The sequence below is a fragment of the Amblyraja radiata genome, chromosome 24 (assembly GCF_010909765.2).
Source record: "Amblyraja radiata isolate CabotCenter1 chromosome 24, sAmbRad1.1.pri, whole genome shotgun sequence".
NCBI classification, from domain to species: Eukaryota; Metazoa; Chordata; class Chondrichthyes; order Rajiformes; family Rajidae; genus Amblyraja; species Amblyraja radiata.
The window spans coordinates 17,399,731-17,427,638 of record NC_045979.1 but is presented as its reverse complement, the minus strand read 5'-3'; the positions used below and the strand labels follow the sequence as shown (position 1 = coordinate 17,427,638).

The window sequence follows — 27,908 nt, the reverse complement described above, 5'->3', positions numbered from 1 at the left end:
ACGGACTCGATGGGCTGCAGGACCTGTTTCCATGCTGTATCTCAAAGTTGTCTAAAGGAAAGATGGTTGTGGTGAGTAAGAAAGAACTGCAGATGCTGGTTTAAATTGAAGATAGACACACAATGCTGGAGTAAAGGGCCTGGCCCACCTACACGATTTATTTTTTTCGGCGGCCTGCCGCGCACCTGTTGTAGTCGCCGAAAATGTTCAAAATGTTGAAAATCCAGAGGCGACCAGAAAAAGATACGACTCTTTGGGCGTCTACTCACGACCAAACAGGCGTCACCCCGCAACAAGAGTCGTACCTTTTTCTGGTCGCCGCTGGATTTACAACATTTTTTAAATTTTCGGCGACCTGCTGTGACTATGAAGGGTGCCGGCAAGTCGCGGGGCGAGCCCTTTACCCAGTGGGTGAGGCAGCATCTATGGAGAGGAATGGGCGACATTTTGGGTCAAGACCCTTCAATATCAGGGGAGGGGGCGGGACAAAGATAGAATGTAGGTGGAGACAGTAAGACTGGTGGGATAACTGGGAAGGGGAAGGAAAGAGAAAGCAAGGGCTATCTGAAGTTAGGGAAGTCAATGGTCATACCACTGGGGTGTACCCAAGCAAAATATAAGGTGTTGTTCCTCCAATTTGCACTGGGCTCAAAAAATGGAGGAGGCCCAGGACAGAAAGGTCAGAATGGGAGGGGGAGTTGAAGTGCTGGGCCACCGGGAGATCAGATAGGTTAAGATGGACTGAGCGGAGGTGTTCAGCGAAACGATCGTTGACCTGCGCGTGGTCTCGCCGATGTAAAGAAGTTGACACCTGGAACTATTATTATTGGAGCTGGATGGTTTTGGTCAGGTGGGGCAAGTGATAGGTAGATACAGGTGGGAGTTTAGATTGGCAAATAGGTGGACAATGGCCAGGGATGATAAGGAGACAAAAAGATGTCAGATAGGGAGAGAAGAGGAGTGAAATGTGAAGCCAGAGGAAGGGATATAGGTGGAAGAGGAAAGGGGGAGGCAGAATACTAGGAGCATTCCTGAGGGGCACATGGAAGAGATGGGGCCGAAACTGGAGAGGGGAGGAGAGGATGTTTGTTACATAAAAATGTTAATCCTGGCTAAATTGGAGTCTAGGACTTCAAAATGGGGTAAAGTTTCAGGGTTGCTGGGAGATTTGGTCAATTTGGAATTGCTCTCTGCAATGCTGGGACGAGCTGCGAAGAGGTGCCAGCGTGTCTGGAGCTTAGATACAATTTGCAAGCAAAGAATGGGAATATCTGCAAACCCTGTCAATTTGGTGCAAAATGCATAGAATGGATTGGATGGCTGCAAACCAGACATACACCTTGTAAAATTTTGTAAATAATGTTGCAGAGTTTGATTTTGCCAAGTGTTGATAGGATGTGGTGTTGAGCCTTATCCCTTGTCTGGGATTTCTATAAATCAGGGTAAATGTTTCTAAGTTGGCTTCTTTACGAAGTCCGTTTTGAATACAATGTATTGAGCTGTTGTATAATTGGGTTAGGGGAATGCCTGTTATGTATGGCGTTAATCGATATCTGTAATTTGGTTCTTAAGAGACCACCCCCATGTGGTTCGGCTCCTCGAGGTCCCGGGACGTATAAAAGTCCGCGATCACGAGGCTCAGCATCGATCTTCTGGGGGAGCGCTTGGGACTGCGTGAACTTCTGGAGTGTCTCTGTCTGAGCGAGGCCTAGAGGGCTTGAACAGGCAGACACGAGGATCGAACCCGCGGTGGGATAGGTACAGTAGGTGATCTGTAACGCGCTTTTGGTAAAATAAAGTTGAGTTGTTTCAAGTGCTTGTTTCAGTGTTTTTAGACTGGGGGGAAGCTTAGAAACGAGCAATTATCATTGAGGGCTCATCCGGGATCTCAAAAAACCCCCAAACACAAGTTTGCGATCAAGGGTGTTGAGCTGTTTCGATCACGGGTGCAGAAATCGGGCCTACAGTGCGGTTTTCGCATTGATTTTCAGCACTTCATCAGTAGGAGCGGATCTATCATTCGCGGGCTTGGGAAAGGGTCTAATCAAGATCATTGTTATAAACAGACTCTGTTCTAGTCTAGCAAGCACGGGGGAGTGGTTCACACACCTTTGGGTTGGAGGCCCTTAAAACCAGGCTGGAGTTAGAGGCCCCTGGTGGGTTATTGGGCCCTTTCCTGGGTTAGAGGCCCAAAACTGGTCATAGTTAGGCAGACTGCAGCTACCTTAACGAGAGCCAAATGCGCTTCATCGGGCGAGGAGTGGTCCAGGGTTAGACTTGGCATCTGAATTGGTGGGGTATTAAAAGACAGGTCTCGCCTTCGATCGGATCGTTGCATGGAGCGCGAATTGAAAAGGTGCGTTGCAAAAAACGGCATCGATAATTCACAGCGCGAAGCGGCTGGGCGCTGGATCCTCGGTACTTAGCAGAGAAGTGTGTCTGTGTGTAGGTATCTGAGTCTCTCCCTGAAGTGACGGACAAAGAGCCTCAAGACGGTACCGGGCTTGGACGGACAGAATATAGATTGGCCGGAATACTCCAGTTCATTCAAGAATTTAACTGGGCAATTTTAGCTGATTCGAGAGCCCGCGTAGTAAGAGAGATACGCACTAAAAATTAGGAGATCGAGTTTGAGTCTGAGTATATTTGCAGCTAAATTTTCAAATACTGGATTTCATATTGAAGTTCTGCCAGTAAGGTGGAATTCGAATTCCTGTATATAGAACTTCGAAGTTGGTGCATGTCCATGATCGATTCCAAATAGCGGCTGAGCAACAGTGAATAGTAACCCTCTGGTCGATTGTTGACCAGTACCTGATAGCGAAGAGTACCTGAGAGACGGGAGCCTCCTTACTTGACGAAAAGTAATCCGAATAGCGAAGGGTACCCCTAATTCTGTCGAACTTAGAGAGGAGGGATAGAGGTCCCCCTATAGAAATCCAGTCTTAGCAGAGGGATAGTAACCTACGGGAGGAAAAGTAATCATTTAAGGAATAGTACCCCTCAGCAAAGAGTAAACTATGAAGGGGAAAATCTTCAGTATCAGAGGGAGAGGTTCACTGCATGATAACAGCGTGATGCGGCGTCGAGATCGACTGTTCGTGAATTGTGCATCAGTGCTTTAACTCATTTTATAAATTGTAAAAATCTAGTTTTCTTTGTTGTCATAAGATCTGGATTTTGTAAATATTCTCCATATGTAAATAAACTTAGAGTAATTAAAAGTTAAGTTTTAGACCGTGTTAAGTCCGTGGACCATCATTTGTGTTGCTGCTTGTGCGAGTGTTTACAGATTTAAACCTTGAAGTGAGAGTGTGTTTAAGTTAGATATTCGTAGTTGTTTAAGATCGTTTTGTAAGAATCTGAATCGGGGTGGTTTGATCAAGGGTTGTACTCCTTTGATCGCTGCGTTGGGGGAGGAGTCATCCCACTGATTGATTGTACCACGAGGAGGATTAATTAGTGGGGTTTACTGGATGCTTATAGTTTATATTGGGGTGTGTTGTGGGTTATTGATAATCGGGGAATATTTTCATTCTCAATTATAGTTTTGTTAACGTGGTTTGGGTTAGTCTGTTTGTGCAAACATAATGTTAATTAAGTGAGAGAGAGATTGCTGCTTGAGAGACTGCGAGGGGGAGTTTGAAAGTTTGGAATTGAATGCAGTGATTGTGATTTAACAGATAAGAGAGTTGTGAGACACTGAATAGGAGCGAGTGGTTTGAATAATTAAACAGGAGTGATTGAAAAGGAGTTACTGGGAGACAGTTGAAAGAAGGCGATTGCTAGAGTAAGGGTGAATCGGAAAGATCGTTGACCATTGTGTGGGAGAGATTCCATTGACCCTGGAGTCTGTGAGAGAAAGAGGTGTTCGTGTCTGGAACCTTTATTTTGTAATTTATGTTTTGTCCATTGTTCCGAGAATGGGGAATGTCTGTGAGAAGGATCGATCAAACAGATTGTAAAGCCCGATAAGGATAATTTGCAGGGAGCTTCCAAATGAAGCGGATAGACTGAGAGGATTATTGGAGAAATTAAATGCAATTTTGAAAGACCAACTTTGGCCGTTGGGGGGAATAAAGTCTCTAATCGGGATAAACTATATAGAGACGATTGTTAAAAAATATGGGAATAGTGAGGAAGCAAACGAGTTAATTGAAATGTGGAAGATATTCTACATTAAAAGAAAAATAAATAAATTGTTTTACTGTCCACCCTGAGAATGGTGGCTGGTAAATTGGGGATAGGAGAAAACGATAGAACTAATCCTCAGGGCATTTCAGATCGGGGACAAGGAGAATTAGCAAGCCAGGAGCAGGAGAGAGTGTCATCTTTCGGAAGGGAGGCTGTTGAGACGGCTCTCAAAGGGAAGGTGCCGACGGAAATGAAATTGGGTAAATTCGGTAAGAATGAGAAAGGGTTTGTACATCTTGAAGGGAGAGAGATTTATTCTATGCCAGGGTGTGCAGAATTCTTCGGAGTAGAGATAGAGCCACAGTATTCCTCACAGAACTCACATGTTCCCAATTCGGAGAAACCATGCGCTGCGTGCAAGCTGGCACACGGGATGAGTCAGCGTTATCTTCGACTCCTCCCACTAAATTTAAATCTGACATAGAGACATCGGGGAGAGATCTTCTATCTTCTAGGATTGCCCCACAGATGGAGGACACTAAGGGAAACCAAGGAGCTAGAAAGAAAACTTCATCGGCATGGGTGGCGAAACTAATTAGGGAATCCATTAGTGAAAGAATAAAAGAAACGTTCTTGAAGTACCGGGATAAAACAAATAGCCTTTCAGGGGGTGAGATAAGGGGAGAATATGGATGAATCGGTCTGTACATAGATAATATTATTATGTCAGAACAATTCATCACAGAAGAGGATTTAGTAAGAACTCCCCGTAGACAATGTGTTTGTAGGAAGATGCACGCATCAGGTATAAATGTCCCCCAGACCACAGACAGTCAGACATCAAGGCAGCCTGGTTCAACGGCAGCCTGGAAATTAGAGGTCCGAATAAAAGTTGTTGGCAAGTTGTTTTGCTCACATTTTACACACCCCATTTGGTGGAATTTGGTGTTGGTGAGGAAGGGGGGCAATAAGAGCAAGGTGCGCCCGGGCAATAAAGGTGGGACATCGATGCGCAGTTCGACCCACACATCCAAGGATGGTGACAGCTGGAGGCCCTGCAGCAGCCTGGGGCTCACCTGGATCGAGCACCACTCACAAAACCTAGAGCGCGGACTGGAATTTGTAAATGGCACCAAAACCGAGGCACCTCTTGCATGCAGGCTCAGTGGACTATTTCTGTACACTTTACTAATCAGGGATGTGCTTGTGTATGACAGTACAGCACTGTGCATTGTACCATTAAACAATGGATACCACTTACTCCCACTCATCCCATTTCCTTGATGTCTTGGGTGTTGACCAGAGCTCCAAGTTTCATGTCATTTTCAAATTTCTCCTTCTCTGGTCCCTACCTTAATGTCAAAAGTATTTAATTTTACTTTAGTTTCGAGATACAGCATGGAAACAGGCCCTTCGGCCCACTGAGTCCATGTTGACTATCGATCACTGGGGGCAATTATTTTTATAGAGGCCAAATAACCTACAAACCCGCAGGTCTTTGTGATGTGGGAGGAAACCTGAGCACCCAGAGGAAATCCACACAGTCACAGTGAGAATGTGGCAAACTCCACACAGAAAGCACGAGAGGTCAGGATCGAACCCGGGTCTCTGGCACAGTGAGGCAGCAGCTGTGCCACTGGGGTGCCACTCTAACAGTAACCAAACACAAACTATTTCAAACATGAATGTCGAGAAATGAACGCTCTCCAAATATCTTCTAACAAATTACCTTTCATTGATCAATAATTATAAGCAGAATCATTTTTATTATATTTACACGACTTTAGAGAAACAGCGTGGAAACAAGCCCTTCGGCCCACCGAGTCCATGCTGACCAGCGATCACCCATACACTAGCACTACCCTACACACGAGGGACAATTTACAATTTCACTGTAGCCGAATAACTTACAAACCTGTACGTCTTTGGAGTGTGGGAGGAAACCGGATCACCCGGAGAAAACCCACGTGGTCACAGGGAGAACGTACAAACTACGTACAGAGGGCACCCGTAGTCATGATACAAACCTGGGCACTGTAAGGCAGCAACTCTACCGCTGCACCACTGTGCCGTAAATTGTGAGACAGCGTGTAAGGTGCTAGAAAATGAATTTGGCTGAAATGGATTGAGTTGCATTGATAACCTGCTGGTAGATGTTCCTTTAAATTGTTTGGGCAGCAAATTTATTTGGCAGCTGGCATTTGTTCAACTTAATGCCACAGAATGCTTTTTTAAAAAAAATAATCTAACTTCCTCATTACTCCTACTGTACGATCCACATTTCATAGATTCCTTGAATGCAATTTATAATAGATTGTCATTGATTGTTTTCATACTTTAGAGTGTTATCTGCCTTGAAATTTCCCTTGAATTCAGCTTTCCTCTGTTGGTTATTGTGCAAGATGACAGGTGTTTACTTCTATAAATACAGTCGATCCACCAGTTGTTAATGGTGGAAGTTGACTGTTCAGATTGGATACATTGGTCACAATAACCATTTATTGCAGGGCCCCGTATACACTTTGAAGCTTAATCCTTATTATGACTGTCATACAGTTGGCACAATGGCGCTGCAGTAGAGTTGCTGCCTTACAGCGCCAGAGAACTGGGTTTGATTCTGACTGTGCGTGTTGTCTGTATGGAGTTTATACGTTCTCCCTGTGACTGTGTGGATATTCTCCAGGTGCTCCAGTTTAATCCCATACTTCGAAGACATGCAGGTTTGTAGGCTAATTGGCTTTGACAAAATTGTGACGTCCCAAGTTTGTAGGATAGCGTACGAGATGATTGCAGGTCGGCGTGGACTCGGTGGGCTGAAGAGCCTGTTTCCAAGCTATATCTCTAAACTAATTTTTCATTGGTGTTTTCATTTCCGGGGAAAGACTTCAGTCTTGGAAAATAATTGTTTTCCAAAATGAGCAATTTACATTATTGCCTTGTCGAAGTAAAATCCAACTATGAAATGTAAGTTGGAAAATAGCACAGAACTCAACGTCCATCATGATCCCAATTTTTACTGGTGTAGTCAAGGTGGTGCAATAGGTGGATGATCAATATTGAGGCTTTGAAGAAGGATCTGAGTCTGAAGCAGGGTCTGACATGAATTATCCCTCTGTGTCTCCCCCTCTCCTCTCTATATATCTCCCTCGCCTTCTCTGTGTCCCTCCGTCTCTGTGCCTCCTCCTCGCCCTTGCCCTCTCCCCCTATCTCCATGTCCTCTATGTACATGTGTGTATGTGGGTGCAGATGAGACCCTGCATGAGTGATAGTGAGTGTTACAGGGAGTGGGCTGGGCAGCTGGAGATGTAGCTCCCTAACCCTACATCAGCGGCGTTCATCGCTACATTGTCGATCTGCAGCCAGAGCACAGATGTGAACAGGAGACCATGAGTCACATCCTGTCCCATCCATTACCCAACTTCCCATATCCTGCCAGCCAGCCCATTTCCGAACAAGGTCTTTGTCGGTCGTAGTGTGGTGCTTAAATTACAGGCTGAGTCATCCACAAAACAAAGTTCAAATCTGACTTTGATAGCTATGGATGGTAAATGCAGCTACTCATTGATAATAACAATCACAAAACTACCTGATTGGTGCAAAAACCCATCTAATTTGATATTGTCTCACAAGGGAAAAGGAAAACTGCTATAATTTCTCTTTCCAGCCAATATATACGATTCCACCCTCACTGATTGTGAGTGATACTCACTCTTCTCTCTCCCATCAGGCAAAAGGTATAGAAATGTGAAAACGCACACCTCCAGATTCAGGGTCAGTTTCTTCCGAGATGTTATCAGGGAACTGAACCATCCTAACACTACTAGAGAGCGATGCTGACCTACCATCCATCTCATTGGAGACCGTCAGACTATCTTTAATCGGACTTTACTGGCTTTATCTTGCACTGAACATTATTCACATCATTCCCGTTAGCATGTATCTATCTGCACACTGTGGAGAACTCGATTGTAATCATGTATTGTCTCTCTGCTGGCTGGTTGGTACGCAACAAAAGCTTTTCACTGTACCTTGAAACACATGACAATAAACTAAACCAAGATACGTGATGTTTCGAGTTCCAAACGGGTCAGGCAACATCTCTGGAGAACATAGATTGGTGCAGTTTCGGGTCACCCATCCACGTTGTCCAGAGATGCTGCCGGACCCACTGAGTTACTCCAACACTTTGTGTCTTTTTTTCATTATATTGTTCATCGCCAATGAGAAGCTGGAATCTCCAGCAGTTTGATTTTCGCTGTTCCTCAAATATTTTTGCTTTGGAACTCATAGTATTTTCCGTGAATTTCAAAGGACAATTGAACGATGATGTTTGCAGTCACACTTTTCTACATGCCAAAAGACCTGTTAAGGAAAAACATCAAATGAAGAAGAAACATGACAGCTATCACACAATCATCTCTGTTTATGTGTCTCAAGTGTCTTTTTACTGCTGATATCAGGTCGCATTGTTCAGTTAGGAATTTGTTACTTTGTTTTTGTTGAACAGGATGTAAAGACAGCGTGCTTGTACAGCATATTTGTGCACGGTGAATAAAAGGATATCTTTCAAGGAAGCAGACAAAGGAGAACTTTGTTGTGTGTACAGAAGGACTTTTAGTTAAGTTTATAGACACAGCGTGGAAAAATGCCCTTCGACCCAACGAGTCCATGCCGACCAATAATCACCCCGTACACTAGTTCTATTCTACACACTAGGGACAATTTACAGAAGCCAATTAACCTACAAACCTGCACATCTTTGTAGCCTGCGAGGAAACCGGAGCTGCAGGAGAAAACCCTGTGGTCACAGGGAGAACGTGCAAACTCCATACAGACAGCACCCATAGTCAGGATCAAACTCAGGTCTCTGGCATGTGAGGCAATAACTCTACCATTGCGCCAGCGTGCTGACTAAAAGAAAAAAACAATTCAAAATCAATGCAAAAAGAAATCCTTCAGCTACAACATGGGAGAGATCGTATCTTAATTGAAAAGATTTGAGAAGACATTTTAAAGGATTCTCTCCTTTTAGTTATTTGGTTATGGAAAATGAAGTCCTACTTGATTGCATACTAATGTCAGATAAATGATGTTGGTGTAAAAAAAACAACAACCACACTCACATCATGTAATAGAAAGCACAGCCAGAAGAAATAGGCTAAAGATCAGCTTGTTTTAGGCTTTGCTTTGTTGCACAACACAACATTAGTAATGGACTAGTCTTGGCAAGCAAGCGCTATCAGTGCGGCAATAGTCGGGCCATAACTTGGGAGAGAAAATCCCAGTTGTAGTAAAACTGCCAATCCTCCATATAGTATGGTATAAGAGCAGAATTAGGATTTTTGGCCCATCAAATCTACTCTGCCATTCAATCATTGCAGATCTATTTTTCCCTTTCAACCCCATCTATTCTTTGCAAGATTTTGTTCAACTCTATATGATCACCCCTCATCCTCCAATGTTCTAAGGAATAGAGCCCCAGCCTGCTCAACCTCTCTGGATAGCTCAGACCCACGAGTCCTGGCAACATCCTCCTAAATCTTCTCTGCACCTTTTCCAACTTGACATCTTTCAAACATGGTGCCCTAGAAATGTACTCAATACTTTAAATGTGGCCTCACCAACATCTTATATAACTGCAACATGACCTCCCAACTAATATACTCAATAGGTACACAAAAATGCTGGAGAAACTCAGCGGGAGCAGCAGCATCTAGGAGCGAAGGATATTGGCAACGTTTCGGGCCAAAACCCTTCTTCAGACTGATGGGGGGCAGGAGGGGGCGGGGAGAAGAAAGGAAAAAGGAGGAGGAGCCCGAGGGCTGAGGGAGAGATTGGAAGGGGAGGAGACAGCAAGGGCTAACAAAATTGGGAGAATTCAATGTTCATGCCACCAGGATGCAGACTCCCCAAGATGAGATGCTGTTCCTCCAATTTCCGGTGGTGCTCGCTCTGGCCATGGAGGAGACCCAGGACAGAGAGGTCGGATATGGAATGGGAGGGGGAGTTGAAGTGCTGAGCCACCGGTAGGTCAGGTTGGTTAATGCGGACCGAGCGGAGGTAAGGACCGAACGGATGTATTAATATACTCAATACTCTGATATAGGCCAATCTGCCAAAAGCCTCTTTAACCACCCGATCAACATATGACGGCACTTCCAAGGAATTTTGTGTTCTACTGTAGGCAGCTTTTTGCAAAGAGTTGAAACAAGTATTAGATGGAAGTAATGCACCATCATGCATTAAAAAATAAACAGGTTAGCTAAAAATAACTGCAAGTTTGCAACAACAAGGGAAAAGGTTGGTATATATTCCTTTGAATGAGGAAGAACAAAATCGAGAAAACAGTGGTGGTCTGATTCCTTCCTGTTACGGTGAAGTTCCAGAAAAACAGCATTGTGCAAAATATTGATGATCATTTCCTTCTCTGCTCTCAGACCAAAGAACATGAAACATGACAAAAATCCTCAACTAGAGCGGAAATGAGAAAGTCGGTGAATCAAATCAACTGCATTCCAAACAAACAAATAAATCTCCCTGGAGGCAGACACGATTTTCACTGATTCAACAATACTTTATTGTCACATGTACCCAGATGAAATTGTACAGCAGACCTCACCGAGGCAGCACACATTAGTCAGCACGTCTCTGGCACTGACTAAGTTACAAAAGGTTCATTGTTATCAGTGTTATCTGCTCACAGCGACCCCCTTGCCGGGTTTCCCTTTGTTTTCGGTGGGCCCCCGCCAAGTAACGCTCAGCAGCGTGGGGCCCTCTCCTTGCTCTCTGGCGCGGGTCCCCCTACTCTATCGATGGCCCTCCTTGATGTTAAACCAATGTACTTTTTTAAATGTGTCTCGGCAGCTAGCTATCTGATAGTGAAACAAGATCTGATCACACAAGTACATCATTCTTCCCTTGTTGAAACCAAGAGATTTGGTTTATCGACACCTGTAAGATTATATCAAGCAGGTCTCATTTTTATGCGAAAAGCCTAATTAACTTTTGATCTTGACTAAAACTGGTAACATTACACTGATAACATTTAAATGAATAAAATACAGCAGAGAAGGTTTAAGGTGAGGGGGGACATGTATAATAGGCAATTATTTTACACAAATGGTGGTGGGTATGTAGAACGAGCTGCTGGAGAAGGCAGTTGAGGCAGGTTCTATCACAACGTTTATAAAAACATTTGGACTGGTACATGGATAGGACAGGTTTAGAGGGATATGGGCCAAATGCATGCAGGTGGGACTAGTGTAGACGGGGCATGTTGGTCGGTGTGGTTAAGTTGTCCCGAAGGGCCTGTTCCCAGGCTGTATGAATCTTTGATTCTAAGGACATTTACCCCATTGATCCAATGTTAGCACTTTGGGGAAAAAAGAAGAGTCCCGACCTGATACATCACCCATCCTTATTTTCCAGAAATGATGCCTGACCCGCTGAGTTACTCCAGCAGTTTGTGTCTATTCAAATAGCTCCATTCTTATATGTTAACCTCTTTCAATTGCAGTTGAAAGTGGCTCTTGAAGATACTCCTTCCACCATTTAATTTAAAATTTTATAACCTGCTGTGCTTAAAAAAAATTCCCGTCGTTGTCAATGTCATAAGTTCACATTGTTGGCTGAAGGGCCTGTTTTGCAGTACAGTTTTAAATTTCATGCTCCTCTCTGCTTCATTTACTAAACATTTTAGAAACTATGTCCTCATTGGACTTCATCTGACTTTTCTTCCGCCACAAGAATAATCTGAGCTTGTTTGGACATTGGTCTGCATTGCAGAAATCCCCAATGTTTCAGGCATTATGGATACTGCAGGTGCGGCACAGTGGCAGAGTTGCTGCCTCACAGCGCCAGAGACCCAGGTTTGATCCTGACTACAGGTGCTGTCTGTACAGAGTTTGTACCTTCTCCCCACCAACGTGTGGGTTTTCTCCGTGTGCTCCGATTTCCTCCCACACTCCGAAGATGTACAGGTTTGCAGGTCAAAAGGCTTCAGTAACATTGTAAATTGTCCCTAGTGTGTAGGATAGTGCCAGTATACGGGGTGATCGCTGACGGCGTGGATTCGGTAGTCTGAAGAGCCTGTTTCCACGCTGCACCTTTAAACTGAACTAAAGTAAACTAAACCACACTTATATTCGTAAAGATATTCTAGATATTCCATAAGCTAGGGTACTCTCCGATATACCTCTACCCCATTGTGGACATTGTACTTTGTCTATGGACCTGATGCGCTACATTGCTGAGAACTACATTATGCACTCTGTATCTTCCCCTTTGCTCTACGTATTATACGAGTTTGGCTTGATTGAATTTATGGATAGGGTTATCTAATTTGACTGTTAGCATGCAAAACACTGTACCTTGGTACATGTGACAATAATAAAGATAAGCCTAAGATAAATATAAGATGTAAAGAAACTGCAGGTGCTAGTTTATACCAAAGATAGACACAAAATGCTGGAGTAACTCAGCGGGTCATGCAGCATCTCTGGAGAAAATGGATAGGTCATGTTGCAGGTTGGGACCCTTCTTCAGAACCGAAACGACTCTATGACTCTAAGGACATTCAGCCCATTGATCCAATGTGAGCACTTTGATAAAAGAAGGGTCCCGACCTGAAACGTCACCCATCCTTTTTCTCAAAAGATGCTGCCGGACCCGCTGAATTACTCCAGCATTGTGGGTCTATCATAGGTATCAACCAGCATCTGCAGTTCCTTTATGTGAGATTAAACCTAAAGCTGACTGTCGGCCGGGATGGTCTCTGTTTGCCCAAGCACAAAGTACCCGCCTCTCCATCATCATTGCAGTATTACTCAGCGAGTTGGAGCACGTTGGTTATAAAGTGTAGTTGGCCCCGTATTGTGTGCCTTTAAGAACCGAGCATAATTGAATATAGAACGTAGACCAGGACAACACAGGAGCGGGCCCTCTGGCACTCGATGAGTCTGCTGATTATGATGCCAAGACAAACTGATCTCATCTGCCTGTACATGATCCTATCTCCCTCTATTCCCTGCACTGACACGACCCTATCTAAAGGACTCTTGGACACCACTGCAGTATCTGCCTCTTGCATGATCACACTTGCTGACAACTCTGATCAGAAACAGCACTTCAGAATGTAATGTCGTACTGAATACAACCAGTTTCAGCGCACTGTCATAGAAGTAAACCTGGTCACATCGTTCTGTCATACTTTCAATTGAGGTTCTCACTTTTTATCCAATATTGTTAAAAACAGCATCGAGGTGCTCCCAACTGCAGCGTTAACACCAACAAAATGTGGTTTGTTGAATGCTCTATGAAAGATGTGGGAAGTTACAGCTCAGTAACAGGTCCTTCATCCCACCAAGTCTGCACCAACCTGTGACCACGTGGGTTTTCTCCGGGTGCTCTGCTTTCCTCCCATATCCCAAAGACGTGCAGATTTGTAGGTTAATGGCTTCTGTAAATTGCCTCAAAAGGCCAATTAACCTACGGACACACACATCTTCAGGATGTGGGAGGAAAACGGAGCACACGGTGGAAACCGACACAGCCACACGGTCCCTGGCGCTGTGCGGCAACGGCTCTACCAGCTGTGACACTATGCTGCCGTGATTCTCCTTTTGCAAATGGAAGCCTAAGAATTCAAACTGCAAAGAATTACGGTAGTCGTAATGCAGGACGCAAGCGACAGCAGAAGAAACACTCTTACTAAAGCAGGTTGTTGACTTTCACTCGTGTTTCCTGCTTGAACTTGTTTCTGTTGTAAAGGATGCACAATAACAATCTGTTCAAAAAATTTAGGTAAACAAAACGTGCTCATGGATGCAGCTGGAAGTGTAAGTATGTGAAATCTGGCAGCGTTTCAGTAGCAGGGTGGAAGTGCAATTCCCAACAGGGCAACATTTCCAAAATTTAAACCTGCTGAGTTTTGTAACAATAGTGTACTGAAATATCTCCCTCCAACGTTTCAATGACAAAGGTTTTTAAAAGTTTCCAAGCTGGAAGGAGAGCAGAGGAGATTTGCAACCATGTTGCCAGGGCTCGAGGGCCTGAACTACAGGGAGAGGTTGGGCAGGCTAGGACTTTATTCCTTGGAGCGTAGGAGGGTGAGGTGTGATCTTATAGAGGTGTATGAAATCATGAAACAGGTGAATTTATTATGGAGAACAAGGAAATGGCAGACGAGTTGAACAGGTACTTAGTTTATGATAAACTAAGTACCTGTTCAACTCGTCTGCCATTTCCTTGTTCTCCATAATAAATTCCTTATTTAGTCTGAAGAAGGGTTTCGGCCCGAAACGTTGCCTATTTCCTTCGCTCCATAGATGCTGCTGCACCCGCTGAGTTTCTCCAGCATTTTTGTGTACCTTCGATTTTCCAGCATCTGCAGTTCCTTCTTAAATACTTAGTTTATGTCTTCCTTAGTGAAGACAGAATCAATCTCCCAGATGTGCTGGGGGACAGAGGACCTAGAGTGACGGAGGAACTGAAGGAAATTCACATTAGTCGGGAAATTACGTTGGGTAGACTGAAGGATGATAAATCCCCAGGGCCTGATGGTCTGCATCCCAGGGTACTCAAGGAGGTGGCTCTAGAAATCGTGGACACGTTGGTGATCATTTTCCAATGTTCTGTAGATTCTGGATCAGTTCCTGTGGATTGGAGGGTAGCTAATGTTATTCATGATTGGACGACAGATGGCACAATGGGCTAAGTGTTCGGCTGGCAACCGGAAGGTAGCTGGTTCGAATCCCGCTTGGAGTGCATACTGTCGTTGTGTCCTTGGGCAAGACACTTCACCCACCTTTGCCTGTGTGTGTCCTTGGGCAAGACACTTCACCCACCTTTGCCTGTGTGTGTGAATGTAATTATGTGAAGCACTTTGGGGTCAATGCAAGTTGACTAAAAATGTGCTATATAAATAAAGAAATTAAATTTAAATTTAATTTAATTCCACTTTTTAAGAAAGGAGAGTGAGAAAGCAGGGAATTATAGCCTGACATCCGTGGTGGGGAAGATGTTGGATTAATAAAGGTGTAATAGCGGCACATTTGGATAGCAGTAACAGGATCAGTCCAAGTCAGTATGGATTTATGAAGGGGAAATCATGTTTGACTAAGCTTCTGGAACTTTTTTGAGGAAGTAACCAAAAAAATGGATGAGAGAGAGCCAGTTGATGTAGTGGACCCGGGCTTTTAGAAAGCATTTGATATAGTCCCACACAGGAGATTAGTGGGCAAAATTAGAGCATATGTAATTGGGGGTAGGGTATTGACACGGATAGAAAATTGGTTGGCAGACAGGAAACAAAGAGTAGGGATTAACGGGTTCCTTTCAGAATGGCAGGGGTGGATTAGTGGGGTGTCGCAAGGCTCGGTGCTGAGACCACAGCTATTTACAATTATTAATGGTTTAGATGAAGGAATTAAAAGTAACATTAGCAAATTTGCAGATGACACAAAGCTGGGTGGCAGTGTGAACTGTGAAGAGGATGCTATGAAGATAAAGGGTGACTTAAACTGGTTGGGTGAGTGGGCAGATGCATGGCAGATGCAGTACAATGTGGATAAATGTGAGGTTATCTACTTTGGTGGCAAGAACAGGAAGGCAGATTATTATCCGAATTGTGCCAGGTTGGGAAAAGGGGAAGCACAACGAGACCTGGGTGTCCTTGTGCATCAGTCACTGAAAGTAAGCATGCAGATACAGCAGGCAGTGAAGAAAGCTCATGGTATGTTGGCCTTTATAATGAGAGGAGTATAGGAGCAAAAGGGTCCTTCTGCAGCTGTACAGGGCCCTGGTGAGACCACACTTGGAGAATTGTGTGTAGTTTTTGGTCTCCTAAGTTGAGGAAGGACATTCTTGCTATTGAGGGAGTGCAGCATAGGTTCACAAGGTTGGGATGGCGGGACTGACAATAAGATGAAAGAATGGAGCGACTGGGCTTGTATTCACTGTAATTTAGAAGGATGAGAGGGAATCTTATTGAAACATAAAATTCTTAAGGGATCGGACAGGCTAGATGCAGGAAACATGTTGGGGGTACAGGGGCCACAGCTTAAGAATAATGGGCCTGTCCCACATGGCGATTTTTTAGGCAACTGCCGGCGACTGTCATAGTCGTAGCAGGTCGCCGAAAAACTGGCGACAACCTACGTCATCCTGGCGACAACCTACAACAGAACCTATGTCAGGAGAAGTCAAGCTACGCTCATTGGCGTCAAACCCACTATCGCCGAAAATGTTTCAACGTGTTGAAAATATAGTGGCCACCGGAAAAAGGGACCGGCCCCGCGCGGCCATACGGTGCCTGTACGCCTCAAGCGTCCACGCTTGGTCGCGCCAAACGCATGCAATCGCATGCAAGCGGGACAGGCCCTTTAGGGTTTGGACACGCTAGAGGCAGGGAACATGTTCCCGATGCTGGGAGAGTCCAGAACCAGGGGCCACAGTTTAAGAATAAGGGGTAAGCCATTTAGAACGGAGATGAGGAAAAACCTTTTCACACAGAGAGTTGTGAGTGTGTGGAATTCTCTGTCTCAGAGGGCGGTGGAGGCTGGTTCTCTGGATGCTTTCAAGAGAGAGCTAGACAGAGCTCTTAAAGATGGCAGAGTCAAGGGATATGGGGAGAAGGCAGGAACGGGGTACTGATTGTGGATGATCAGCCATGATCACATTGAATGGCGGTGCTGTCTCAAAGGGCCAAATGGCCTACTCCTGCACCTATTGTCCATGTTTCTATGTATCAATGAGGAAAATAGATTGGGTGAAAGCACAGAGATTTTTTTCACTTGCGAAGGGAGATCAGGAACTAGAGGACATAGGGTGGCACAGTGGCACAGTGGTAAAGTAGCTGCTTTATAACACCAGAGACCCGGATTCGATCCTGACTATGGGAGCTGCCTGCACGGGGTTTGTACATTTCTCTGTGACCGTGTGGGTTTTCTCTGGGTGCACCGGTTTCCTCTCACATTCCAAAGACATGCAGGTTTGTAGATTAATTAGCTTCAGTAAAATAGTAAATTGTCCCTAGTGTGTCGGATAGTGCTAGTGTACCAGGTGATCGATCGCTGGTCACCGCAGACTTGGGCTGGAGGACCTGTATCACTAAAGTCTAAAAGTAAAGTCTACATTCTGAAGCATAGGTTCAAGGTGAGAGAGGAAAGATTTAATTGGAACTGCAGGGGCAACCTTTTCACACAGAGGGTGGGGAGTATATAGAACGAGCTGCCAGAGGCGATAGATGAGGCAGGTACAATAACAGCATTTAAAAGACACTTGGACAGGTACATGAATAGGAAACATGGAGAGGGATATGGGCCAAATGCAGGCAAATGGGACTCATGTAGATGGGGTGTGTTGGTCTGTGTGGATTTATTGGGCCGTGTAGCCTATTTCTGTGCTGTATGACTCTGTGACGATGATTCTAAGACTTATTATTTTAGATGCGTTAATCATCTATTTTTGTTTTGTATTGCAGATTGCCTTTTCAAAGTATGTCCCATGAACCGTTATTCAGCTCAAAAACAATACTGGAAAGCAAAGCAAGCCAAGCAGGACCAAGAAAACTTTGCAGACATTGCATTGTTGCAAAAGCTTCAGGTAACATTACCCACACCTTGTGTTGCTGGCATGGGGATATGTTTTATGAGCACCCTATTCAGAACAGATTTGATTTGTTTTGCGCGATTGCGTAGATTTCTTTTGTTTAGTTTAGATAAACCGGGCGGAAACAGGCCCTTCAGCCCGCTGAGTCTGCCCCAACCTGTGTTCCATTGTTGGCTGTGGCAAAGGTGATAACGAGTCAAAAGTACTCATATTTCACGGGCAGCTTCCAACCCTGCAGTATGGATATTGATTTCTGTAACTTCAAGTACCACTTGCATCCCCTCTCCCTCCATCCCTCCCCCACCCTAGTTTGTTGTACTAGTTTTACTGTTGTCCTGCAGAGTTCCACTGTCTGTATTGACTCGTTTTCACCTATCGCACAGCCAATAATGGACCATTCTGGGCAATGGACATTTCCTTGATTATCATTGCTCTCTGTATATCTTCCATTCATTTGTTCCAAGTACCATCTATATCTCTCGTTCCCCTCTCCCCCTTACCTGACTCTCAGTGAAGAAGGGCCTTGCCCCGAAAGGTCACCTATTCCTCTTCTCCAGAGACAATGCCTGACCCACTGAGTTGCACGAGCTTTTTGTGTCTACTCTAAATGCAGCCCAGCCAAAGTCTTATAAATCTGCTTCATGAAATATGTAGCACCCATCATCAGCAATCTTGGAGAAATGCTGTCCCCAGTATGCAGAAAATATAGTTCACCAACGCTTTAGAACTAATTTATAACGCTTCAAGGTGAAACATAGAAACATAGAAAATAGGTGCAGGAGGAGGCCATTCGGCCCTTCGAGCCGGCACCGCCATTCATTGTGATCATGGCTGATCGTCCCCTATCAATAACCCATGCCTACCTTCTCCCCATATCCCTTGACTCCACTAGCCCCTAGAGCTCTATCTAACTCTCTCTTAAATCCATCCAGTGAATTGGCCTCCACTGCTCTCTGTGGCAGGGAATTCCATAAATTCACAACTCTGGGTGAAAACGTTTTTTTCTCACCTCAGTCTTAAATGACCTCCCCTTTATTCTAAGACTGTGGCCCCTGGTTCTGGACTCGCCCAACATTGGGAACATTTTTCCTGCATCTAGCTTGTCCAGTCCTTTTATAATTGTATATGTTTCTATAAGATTACCCCCTCATCCTTCTAAACTCCAGTGAATACAAGCCTAGTCTTTTCATTGTTTGCTGTGGTCCTCGAATGTTGTCATGTAATGTAGTTGTTGGAATATAGAATTTTAGGGAAGGCTTAAAGACAATGTTTATTACATTTAAAGTCATTATAAACTTCTGACTGCTGTATTGATTGCACATAAAAAGGAACTAAAACCTTCTCAGCTCACAGTGTTTTTTGTTTTGCAGCATGCTGCAGTGCTGGAACAGAAACAGAATGAAACGGAAAATAAGAAAGTACACGGAGAGGTGATAAAATATGGCACTGTGGTGCAGGTATGACCTAACATAACAATCACTTCCATTAAACGGGTGGTAAAGTTTGCAAGCCTTACGGGTTTGATCCTGACTGCGGGTGCTGTCTGTATGGAGTTTGTACATTTTCCCTGTCACCTGCGTGTGTTTTCTCCGGGTGCTCCGGGTTCCCATCACTCTCCAAAGAGGTACAGGTTTGTAGGTTAATTGGCTACGGTAAAATATTGTAAATTGTCCTTCATGTGTGTAGGACAGTGCTAGCGTGCGGGGATTGCTGGTCGGAGCGGACTTGCTGGGCTGAAGGACCTGTTTCCGTGCTGTATGTCTAAACTAAACCTTACGTAGCATCTTTGACATAACAAAACATGGTTGAAAGAAAATCAATGAATGCTGAATTTAAAACGTAGATGCAAGCAGGCAGATTGAACAAGAAAGCAGATTAATATCTGAATGGTGTCAGATTAGGAAAGGGGAGGTGCAACGAGACCTGGGTGTCCTTATACATCAATCACTGAATGTAAGCACGCAGGTACAGCAGGCAGTGAAGAAAGCTGATGGCATGTTGGCCTTCATAGCGAGAGGGTTTGAGTATAGGAGCAAGGAGGTCCTACTGCAGTTGTACTGGGCCCTGGTGTGAGCACACCTGGAGTATTGTGTGCAGTTTTGGTCTCTTAATTTGTGGAAGGACATTGTTGCTATTGAGGGAGTGCAGCATACCAGTTTAATTCCCGGGATGGCAGGTCTGACATATGTTGAAAGAATGGATCGACTGGACTTATATTCACTGGAATTTAGAAGGATGAGAGGGTATCTTATAGAAACATGTAAAATTTATTAATGGATTGGACAGGCTAGTTGCAGGAAAAATGTTCCCGATGTTGGCGGAGTCCAGAACCAGGGCTCGCAGTTTGAGAATAAGGGGTAGGGCCATTTAGGACTGAGATGAGGAAAAACTTTTTCACCCAGAGAGTTGTGAATCTGTGGACCTCTTTGCCACAGAAGGCAGTGGAGGCCAATACACTGGATGTTTTTAAGAAATAATTAGATATAGCTTTTAGGGCTAACTGAATCAGGGAATATGAACTTATGAACATAAATTTTGAGAAAAATATATCTGCTCAGAAAATTGACAGTGAAGAAGTATTGTAGGATTTGAGTGACATGGCATAGTGGTGCAGCGCCAGAGTTGCTGCCTTACAGCGCCAGAGACCCGGGTTCGATCCTGACTACGGGTGCTGTCTGTACGGAGTTTGTATGCTCTCCCTGTGACCGCGTGGGCTTTCTCCGCAGAGGTCCTCAGGGGAATTGGAGGAAGATGAAAGATTAGGGAAGGGTCGGCTGTTAGACTGACGTGGCAGACCACACAAAAGAGAAAGTGGCTGAATGAATGGTGTCTTTTGACTACAAAAGAACCTGCATGTCAAAGGAAAGGAAGCAATGGCTAGGGTTTTTCAGAGGGGCTTGATTGTTGAAAAATAAACATGGGGATTATCTTAGGTACACAAAAATGCTGGAGAAACTCAGCTGGTGCAGCAGCATCTATGGAGCGAAGGAAATAGGTAACGTTTCTGGCCGAAACCCTTCTTCAGACTGGATTATCTTTGTCCTTTGGGACAATCCTGGACACTACACAAAGAGGAGTGTCCTCCAACACATTTTGATATGGTTCTGTTTTTCAAAGAAAGTTGAAGAGCAATGATACGAGTCAGAGGAACAGACGTCAATTCCCAGGACCTAAAGGAAGATTAATTAAAATTGACCCATTCTTCAGCGCGCCCACACACCTCCCTCATAAACGTGGTTTATAAATGTCAGTCAGTGAATGTTTATTTAAGTCAGGAGGGGATTACGAGTTTGATTATAATGTGGTGTAGACAGGCTGGGCCGACCATCTAATTACAGTCCGGGGTTTATGAGAATAACTCAATTGGAAGTGCAGGAACAGATCACGATTTTATAATCTGTGATAAATCAGCCATTACTTACACTTAACTATTAATTACACACGGCTTTGGGTATTAAAGTGTGGAATGTTTTCTTACTGCTGTTCCCTCAGTGAACTTCATGATGCTTTGAATTGAAGGTTTATTCACTGTTAATAGTGAAATTCTTGTGATGATGATGAAGATGATGATACTTTATTATCACCTGTACCGAGCTAGGTGCAGTGAAGTTCTTTGTTTTTGCATCCAATGTACACCAAAGAGACGCCACAACGGTGCTGACAAAGTTACAAAAAGTACTCATCCCTTCTTCGTCCCCCCTATGCTCGGTCATAGAAACATAGAAATGTGGACAATAGGTGCAGGAGGAGGCCATTCGGCCCTTTGAGCCAGCACCACCATTAAATATGATCATGGCTGATCGGCCAAAATCAGTACCTCGTTCCTGCTTTCTCCCAATATCCCTTGATTCTGTTGCCAGAAGAGCTACAGTATATCTAACTCTCTCTTGAAAACATCCAGTGAATTGGCCTCCACTGCCTTCTGTGGCAGAGAATTCCACAGATTCACAACTCTCTGGGAGAAAAGTTTTTCCTCATCTCAGTCCTAAATGACCTCCCCCTTATTCTCCGGCTGCTCCGATTTCCTCCCACATCCCAAAGACGTGCCGGTTTATTGATGAATTGGCCTCCGTAAAGGGCCTGTCCCACTTGCCAATTTTTTTCGCCGATTGCTGGCGTCATATCAGTGTCGGCAAAAGATTTTGAACATTTCAAAATCCAGCGGCGACAAAATTTTTTGCGATACTTGAACAAAACACCGTGTGTCAATACGTCATCATACCGCATCACGCCGCGAATTTCGCCAAATGAGACAGGCCCTTAACACACAAGGGACAATTTTATTGAATCCAATTAACCTACAAACCAAAACGTCGTTGGAGTGTTGGTGGAAACCGGAGCACCCGGAGAAAACTCGCGAGGTCACAGGGAGGAAAGTACAAACATTGCACAGACAGCACCCATAGGCAGGATTGAACCCGGGTCTCTAGTGCTGTAAAGCAGCAACTCTACTTCTGCTCCCCTGTGGCAAACATCTCTAAACTAATATAAACTAATTGGCAATTGATTGAAACAAGGAACTGCAGATGCTGGTTTACCAAGGAAATACACGCAAAAGCTGGAATTAGTGGATGGATGGATTTTGTGCCTTTTCTTTAATTAGCAAGTGAAATAACGTTCAGTTAAGTATTGACTTTTGATTGCTGTATTAAGCTAGCATTATCACTGCGGAAAATAATATTCTCAATTAAATATTTGGGCGGCACAGTGGCAGAGCTGCTGCCTTAACGCCAGAGACCTGGATTTGACCCTGACTATGGGTGATGTCTGTATGGAGCTTATACCTTCTCCCTGTGACCACGTGAGTTTGCTCAAGGTGCTCCGGTTTCACACACCAAAGACATTCAGGTTTGTATGTTAATTGGCTTTGGTAAAAATTGTAAAGTGGCCCAAGTGTGCAGGATAGTGCTTGTGTATGGGGAATGCTGGGCGGCGTGGACTCGGTCGACCGAAGTGCCTGTTTCCGCTCTGTATTCCTAAAATCTAAAATATAAAACATATTTTCCCAGAATCTGATGGTGTGGCTAGATTTTACTTTGCTATGTCATTCAGTTTCTATAAAGAATTGATACTATTGAAAATCATGGACGTGGTCTCTGTGGGCCAAAGAGCCTGCTTGTGCGCTTTATCTATAAAGTTCTCAAAAACTATGCAAGCACAGCTAACTCAAGAACACTGCCTCCCATTTTTGAGTTATCACCCACCACTTGACCGAGGCTGTGTAAGTTTCCTTGTGAAGTTGTGTAGTTCATGGTTCATGGTCTTTTTCTGTCAGTCAGCCAAAGTCCATTGTGCTTGGTAGAACTGGTCCTGTGAGTTTTGTGTGGTTACAGAGGTCTCTCAGCCTGTGCAAGGCAGGTGAAGAAATGGGTAGGAGGGAACTGTAGATGCAAGTTTACACCGAAGATAGAAACAAAATGCTGGAGTAGCTCAGTGGGTCAGGTTGCATCTCTTGAGAAAAGGAATAGGTGACATTCCGGGTTGGAACCCTTCTTCAGATGGAAAGATACCTGCATTAGAGGGTTTCAGCTGCAGGTAGAGGTTGGATAGACTTGGATTGCATTCTTTGTGCATTGGGAGTTGAGAATATATTTGACAAGTATATAAAATTATGAGAGGCATAGATATGGTAGACATTCAGAATCTTTTCCCCAGGGTGGAAATGTCCATCACTAGAGGGCATAGCAAAAGGTGAGAGGGGGACATTTTAATGGAGATCCGTGGGGCAAGTTTTCTACACAGGGTGGTGGGTGCCAGGAACGCACTGCCAATGGTGGTGGTGGAGGCAGATACGATAGCAGCGTTTAAGAGGCTTTTAGATGGACACATGGAAGTGCAGGGAATAGAGGGATATGGATCACGTACAGGCAGATGAGATCAGTTTAACCAGGCATCATGTTCAGCACGAACATCGTGGGCCGAAGTGCCCGTTCCTGTGCTGTACTGTTCCGTGTGGTATGTTCTATAGAAACATAGAAAATAGGTGCAGGAGTAGGCCATTCGGCCATCACCGCCATTCAATAAGATCATGGCTGATCATCCAAAATCAGTACCCGTTCCTGCTTTCTCCCCGTTCCTGCTTTCTCCCCGTTCCTGCTTTCTCCCCGTTCCTGCTTTCTCCCCGTTCCTGCTTTCTCCCCGTATCCTTTGATTCCTTAATCAAGGTTTACTCGCAGCCGAGGGAGATGTTATCAGAGTTTGATTACATCGTATTCTGCAGGATAAATAAAATGTTGTGTCACATGACAGATATAAGGCAATTAGAACCATCCGTGCCTTTGTATGAATATTAACATGTATGGTGTTCTATTCATAGACTGGGAACGACTTTATGACAGGTGTCCAGTTTGAATCTGGCCACACAATGTCAACATTAATTGCAGCAAACATATTGATAAAAGCATCTACTTAGTTTATCCCTGAATGTGGATACATGTCACAGTTCAAATGGGTGGCACAGAGGCGCAGCTGGTAGAGCTGCTGCCTCAGGTTCACTCCTGTCCTCAGGAGCTGTCTGCATGGAGTTTGCATGTTCTCCCCGTCACTGTGTGAGTTTCCTTCAAATGCTTCGGTTTCCTCCCGCACCCCACAAAGTTTCCACATTGTACCTCTAGATTAAACTAAGTAAACTGGGGGGGGGGGGCTCAGCGATCAGGCAGCATCCGTGGAGGATATGGTTAGGTGACCTTTTGGGTCGGGACTGTTTTGTCTGATTCAACATAAATTGTGGTTATGGAAACAAAGAACCGCAGACACTGGTTTACACCAAAGGTAGACATAAAGTGCTGAAGTAACTCAGCAGGTCAGGCAGCATCTCTGGAGAAAAAGGATGGGCGACGTTTTGGGTCAGGACCTTCAGACTGAAAGTAGGGGGGTGGGGGAGGGAGATGAAGATCTGAAGGTGAGAAAAGATCAGGACCAGCCACAAATGATCTCGGGCAGTGAGGTACCTGCATGGGCGGATATCCTGGGGGGGACAGGAGGGGACACGTCTCCCCCATGCTTTGAGAGGTGGGGGACAATCCCCCCCCCCATGTTTTGTAATCCGGACTTTATCAGCCGCTTTCCAAGGGCTGAATCGGCCCGTTCGCGTGGAGTTTCAGCGCCAAGCGTGGCTTAAAATCAAATTGCTGCATCGAGGCGATCGAGGCGATCGAGGCTCCCGATGTCGAAGGCCCCACCGGCCGATGAAAGACCCCGCGAATGGGCCGATTCAAGCCCCACGATTCGGGGCGGATGAAGCTGCTGTTGCTGGAGTTTGGAGTCGGTCTCCAACCAGCTCCCGATGTTACCGTCCACAGGGCCCACGGCCTAAGCCTCACGCGTGTATGCGCGCATGTGTGTGTGTGCGCGTGCGCGCACGTGGCCGGCAAGAAATTGTGTCCCCCCCCCCATGTTTTGATAGCGATTTCCATGCCTGGGTGCCTGGTAGGCCCACTGTTGGCTCGGTAAGGTGTGATCTCACGAGGGACACAATATGGTGAATTGTGGATCTGGTTAAATAGCCAAGGTGGAGGGAGGGGGCAAGGAGGAAAGGTAATGCAAGATGAAGAAGTTGTTTAAAATGAGAAAATTCAATGTTCATACCGCTGGGTTGTAAGCTGCCCAAGTGAAATATGAGGTGCTGTTCCACCAATTTGCTTGTGGCCTCACTCTGAAAATGGAGGAGGCCCAGGAACAGAAAGGTCAGTGTGGAAGTGAGCAGGGGAATTAAAGTGTTTGGCAACATGGAGATCTGTGGTTAACTCCTTGACAGGTACTAAATATTTGAAAGAACATTAGAATAGCTCAGATTTCTAAGGAATGCGCTTGGGGAAGTAAATAGTTGTAGATTTCAAATGAAAATGCCGATATTAACCTTGAACATTAGTGCAGTCATTTCTTTAAAGTGCTGTATGTAAATGAAAGTTGCATTGAGCCGATGTGAAGTCTCTACAGACAGTTTCGATTCATTGACACTGCAGGAAAGCATTTGCATTGGCAAAATGTCAGATTTAAACCACAGTGTTCTATTTATAATCACGGTTTAGTAGTTTAGCGAATGAAGTTACGTGTTAATTTTGCAGATGACTTGTATCGAAACGTTCGATCGAAAGTGACCAAATTAGCATGGAGCAATACACTTCTGTACAGTTTACTGCTCGTTTACTTGGCTGTAAACAGGAATGCCGCCTTTCGAGGTTCCATCAGAAGGGGAATAACGTGGGCTGTGTGCATCCATTGACTCCATCTGCACCACGCAGTTTCTTCCCAGAATCAGGCAACTGAACCATCATGTCACCAACTACAGAGTGGGCCTGACTTATCATCTACTTCATTGGAGATCCTCGGACTAAATTTAATGGGACATTACTGGACTTTATCTTGCACTAAACATTACTCCCTTTATCCTGCATCTCTACACTGTGAACAGCTTGATTGTAATCATGTATGATTACATTGACTGGATTGCATGCAACAAGATAGCTCATCACTGTACCTCGGGACACGTGACAATAATAAACTGAACTAAATCGCAGTAAACACCAACAGCATTTAGAGTTGTTATTGGGTGAAATGTGATTTCCATTTCTGGGTGAACACTTCAAAAACAGTATCAGAGACCCAGGTTTTATCTTAACCTCAGTTTCTATCTACATTGGCTGTGCACGTTCACCCCTTGACTATGTGTGTTTCCTCCAGGTGCTCTGGTTTCCTCCCACATCCGCAAAAACATGTGTGGTTTTTGGTTAATCGCCCCGACTTTGTAGGGAGTGGATGCGAAAATGAGATAGAACGAGTGTGAATGAGTGATCAATGGCCAGCATGTTCTCGGTGGGCCTTCAGTACTTAAGAAGTGGAAGCATTTAATCTATTAAGCTTGGACTAACCAAGTAAATGGCCAAATGGCCACTTAGCATGTGGACATAAAGTGTTGGATTAACTCAGCGGGTCAGGCAGCATCTCTGGAGAACCTGGATAGGTGGTTCTGAAGAAATGTCCTGACCGAAAAAATCACCTATCCAGTTTCTTCAGAGATGCTGCCTGACCCGCTGAGTGAACCCAGCACGTTGCATCTTTTATTTGTAAACCAGCATCTGCAGTTCCTTGTTCCTTCAATGTTCTGTTAAGTTTAGAGTTACAGCACGGAAACAACCCTTTAGCTCACCGAGTCCTTGCTGATCATCGATCACCCGTTCACACTATTGCTATCCCATTTTTACATCCACTCCCTACAAAGTAGATGCAATTTGCAGAGGGCAAATAACCGCATATTTTTGGGATGTGGGAGGAAACCAGAGGCCCCAGAGCGCCCGGAGGAAACCCAGGCGGTCACGGGATAGAATGTGCAAATTCCACTTAGATAGCAACTGAGGTCAGGATCGAACCTCTGACTCTGTGAGGCAGCAGCTGCGCCACTGTGTCGCCCTCTACACATGCCTGAATGTAACGATGTGGAGAGGATGTTTCTACTAACGGGAGAGTCTAGGACCAGTCATAGCCTCAGAATTAAAGGATGTTCTTTTAGGAAGGAAATGAGGAAAAATTTCTTTAGTCAAGTCAAAGTCAAAGTATCCTTTATTGTAATTTGAAATTTTGTTGCCTTGCAGTCATACATATAATAAAAATGACAAAAACACACAATAAACACAAATTAACATCCACCACAGTGAGTTCACCAGGCACCTCCTCACTGTGATGAAGGCAAAAGTCTTAAGTCTTTGTCCCTTCCCTCCTTAATCTCCCTCTGCGTCGAGGCGATCCAGGCTTCCGATGTTGTGACCCCGCCGGGCGATGGTAAGTAAGTCAGTCCCTCGGCTGAATCCAAGCGCCGCGAACGGGCCGGTTCAAACTCCGCGGTCCGGGGCGGTCGAAGCTGCCGAAACTGCCGCCCTCCAGTCCAGCGGACGCAGCTGTTGTTGCGGGAGCTCCGGAAAAACAGGTCACCAACCTGTGACCTGCGAGCTCCCGACGATGTCGTCGATCCTCCGAGGTCGGGCCAGTTTTCACTCTGTTTCTCTAAAACCAATAAGACATTGTGAATAGATTAAAGAAAAGGCGATCTTCCATTGCTAATCCCTGTACAGAACAGTCAGCATGCACTGTTGTCCATTGACTCCATCTACACTTCACACTGCCTTGGCAAGGCCACCAGCATAATCAAGGACCAGTCTCACCCCATTCAC

At 44.8% G+C, this 27,908-nt stretch overlaps 1 protein-coding gene across 1 annotated transcript in view; it reads left to right on the top strand.

Annotated features, from left to right (window-relative positions):
- The window catches only part of itpr3 (inositol 1,4,5-trisphosphate receptor type 3), a 196,339-nt gene that overhangs the window by 53,113 nt on the left and 115,318 nt on the right, over positions 1-27,908 (top strand). The window contains exons 3-4 of the mRNA XM_033042496.1: positions 17,615-17,736; positions 19,113-19,199. Coding sequence (XP_032898387.1) covers positions 17,615-17,736; positions 19,113-19,199 — 209 coding nt within the window. The remainder of the gene's footprint in view (positions 1-17,614; positions 17,737-19,112; positions 19,200-27,908) is intronic.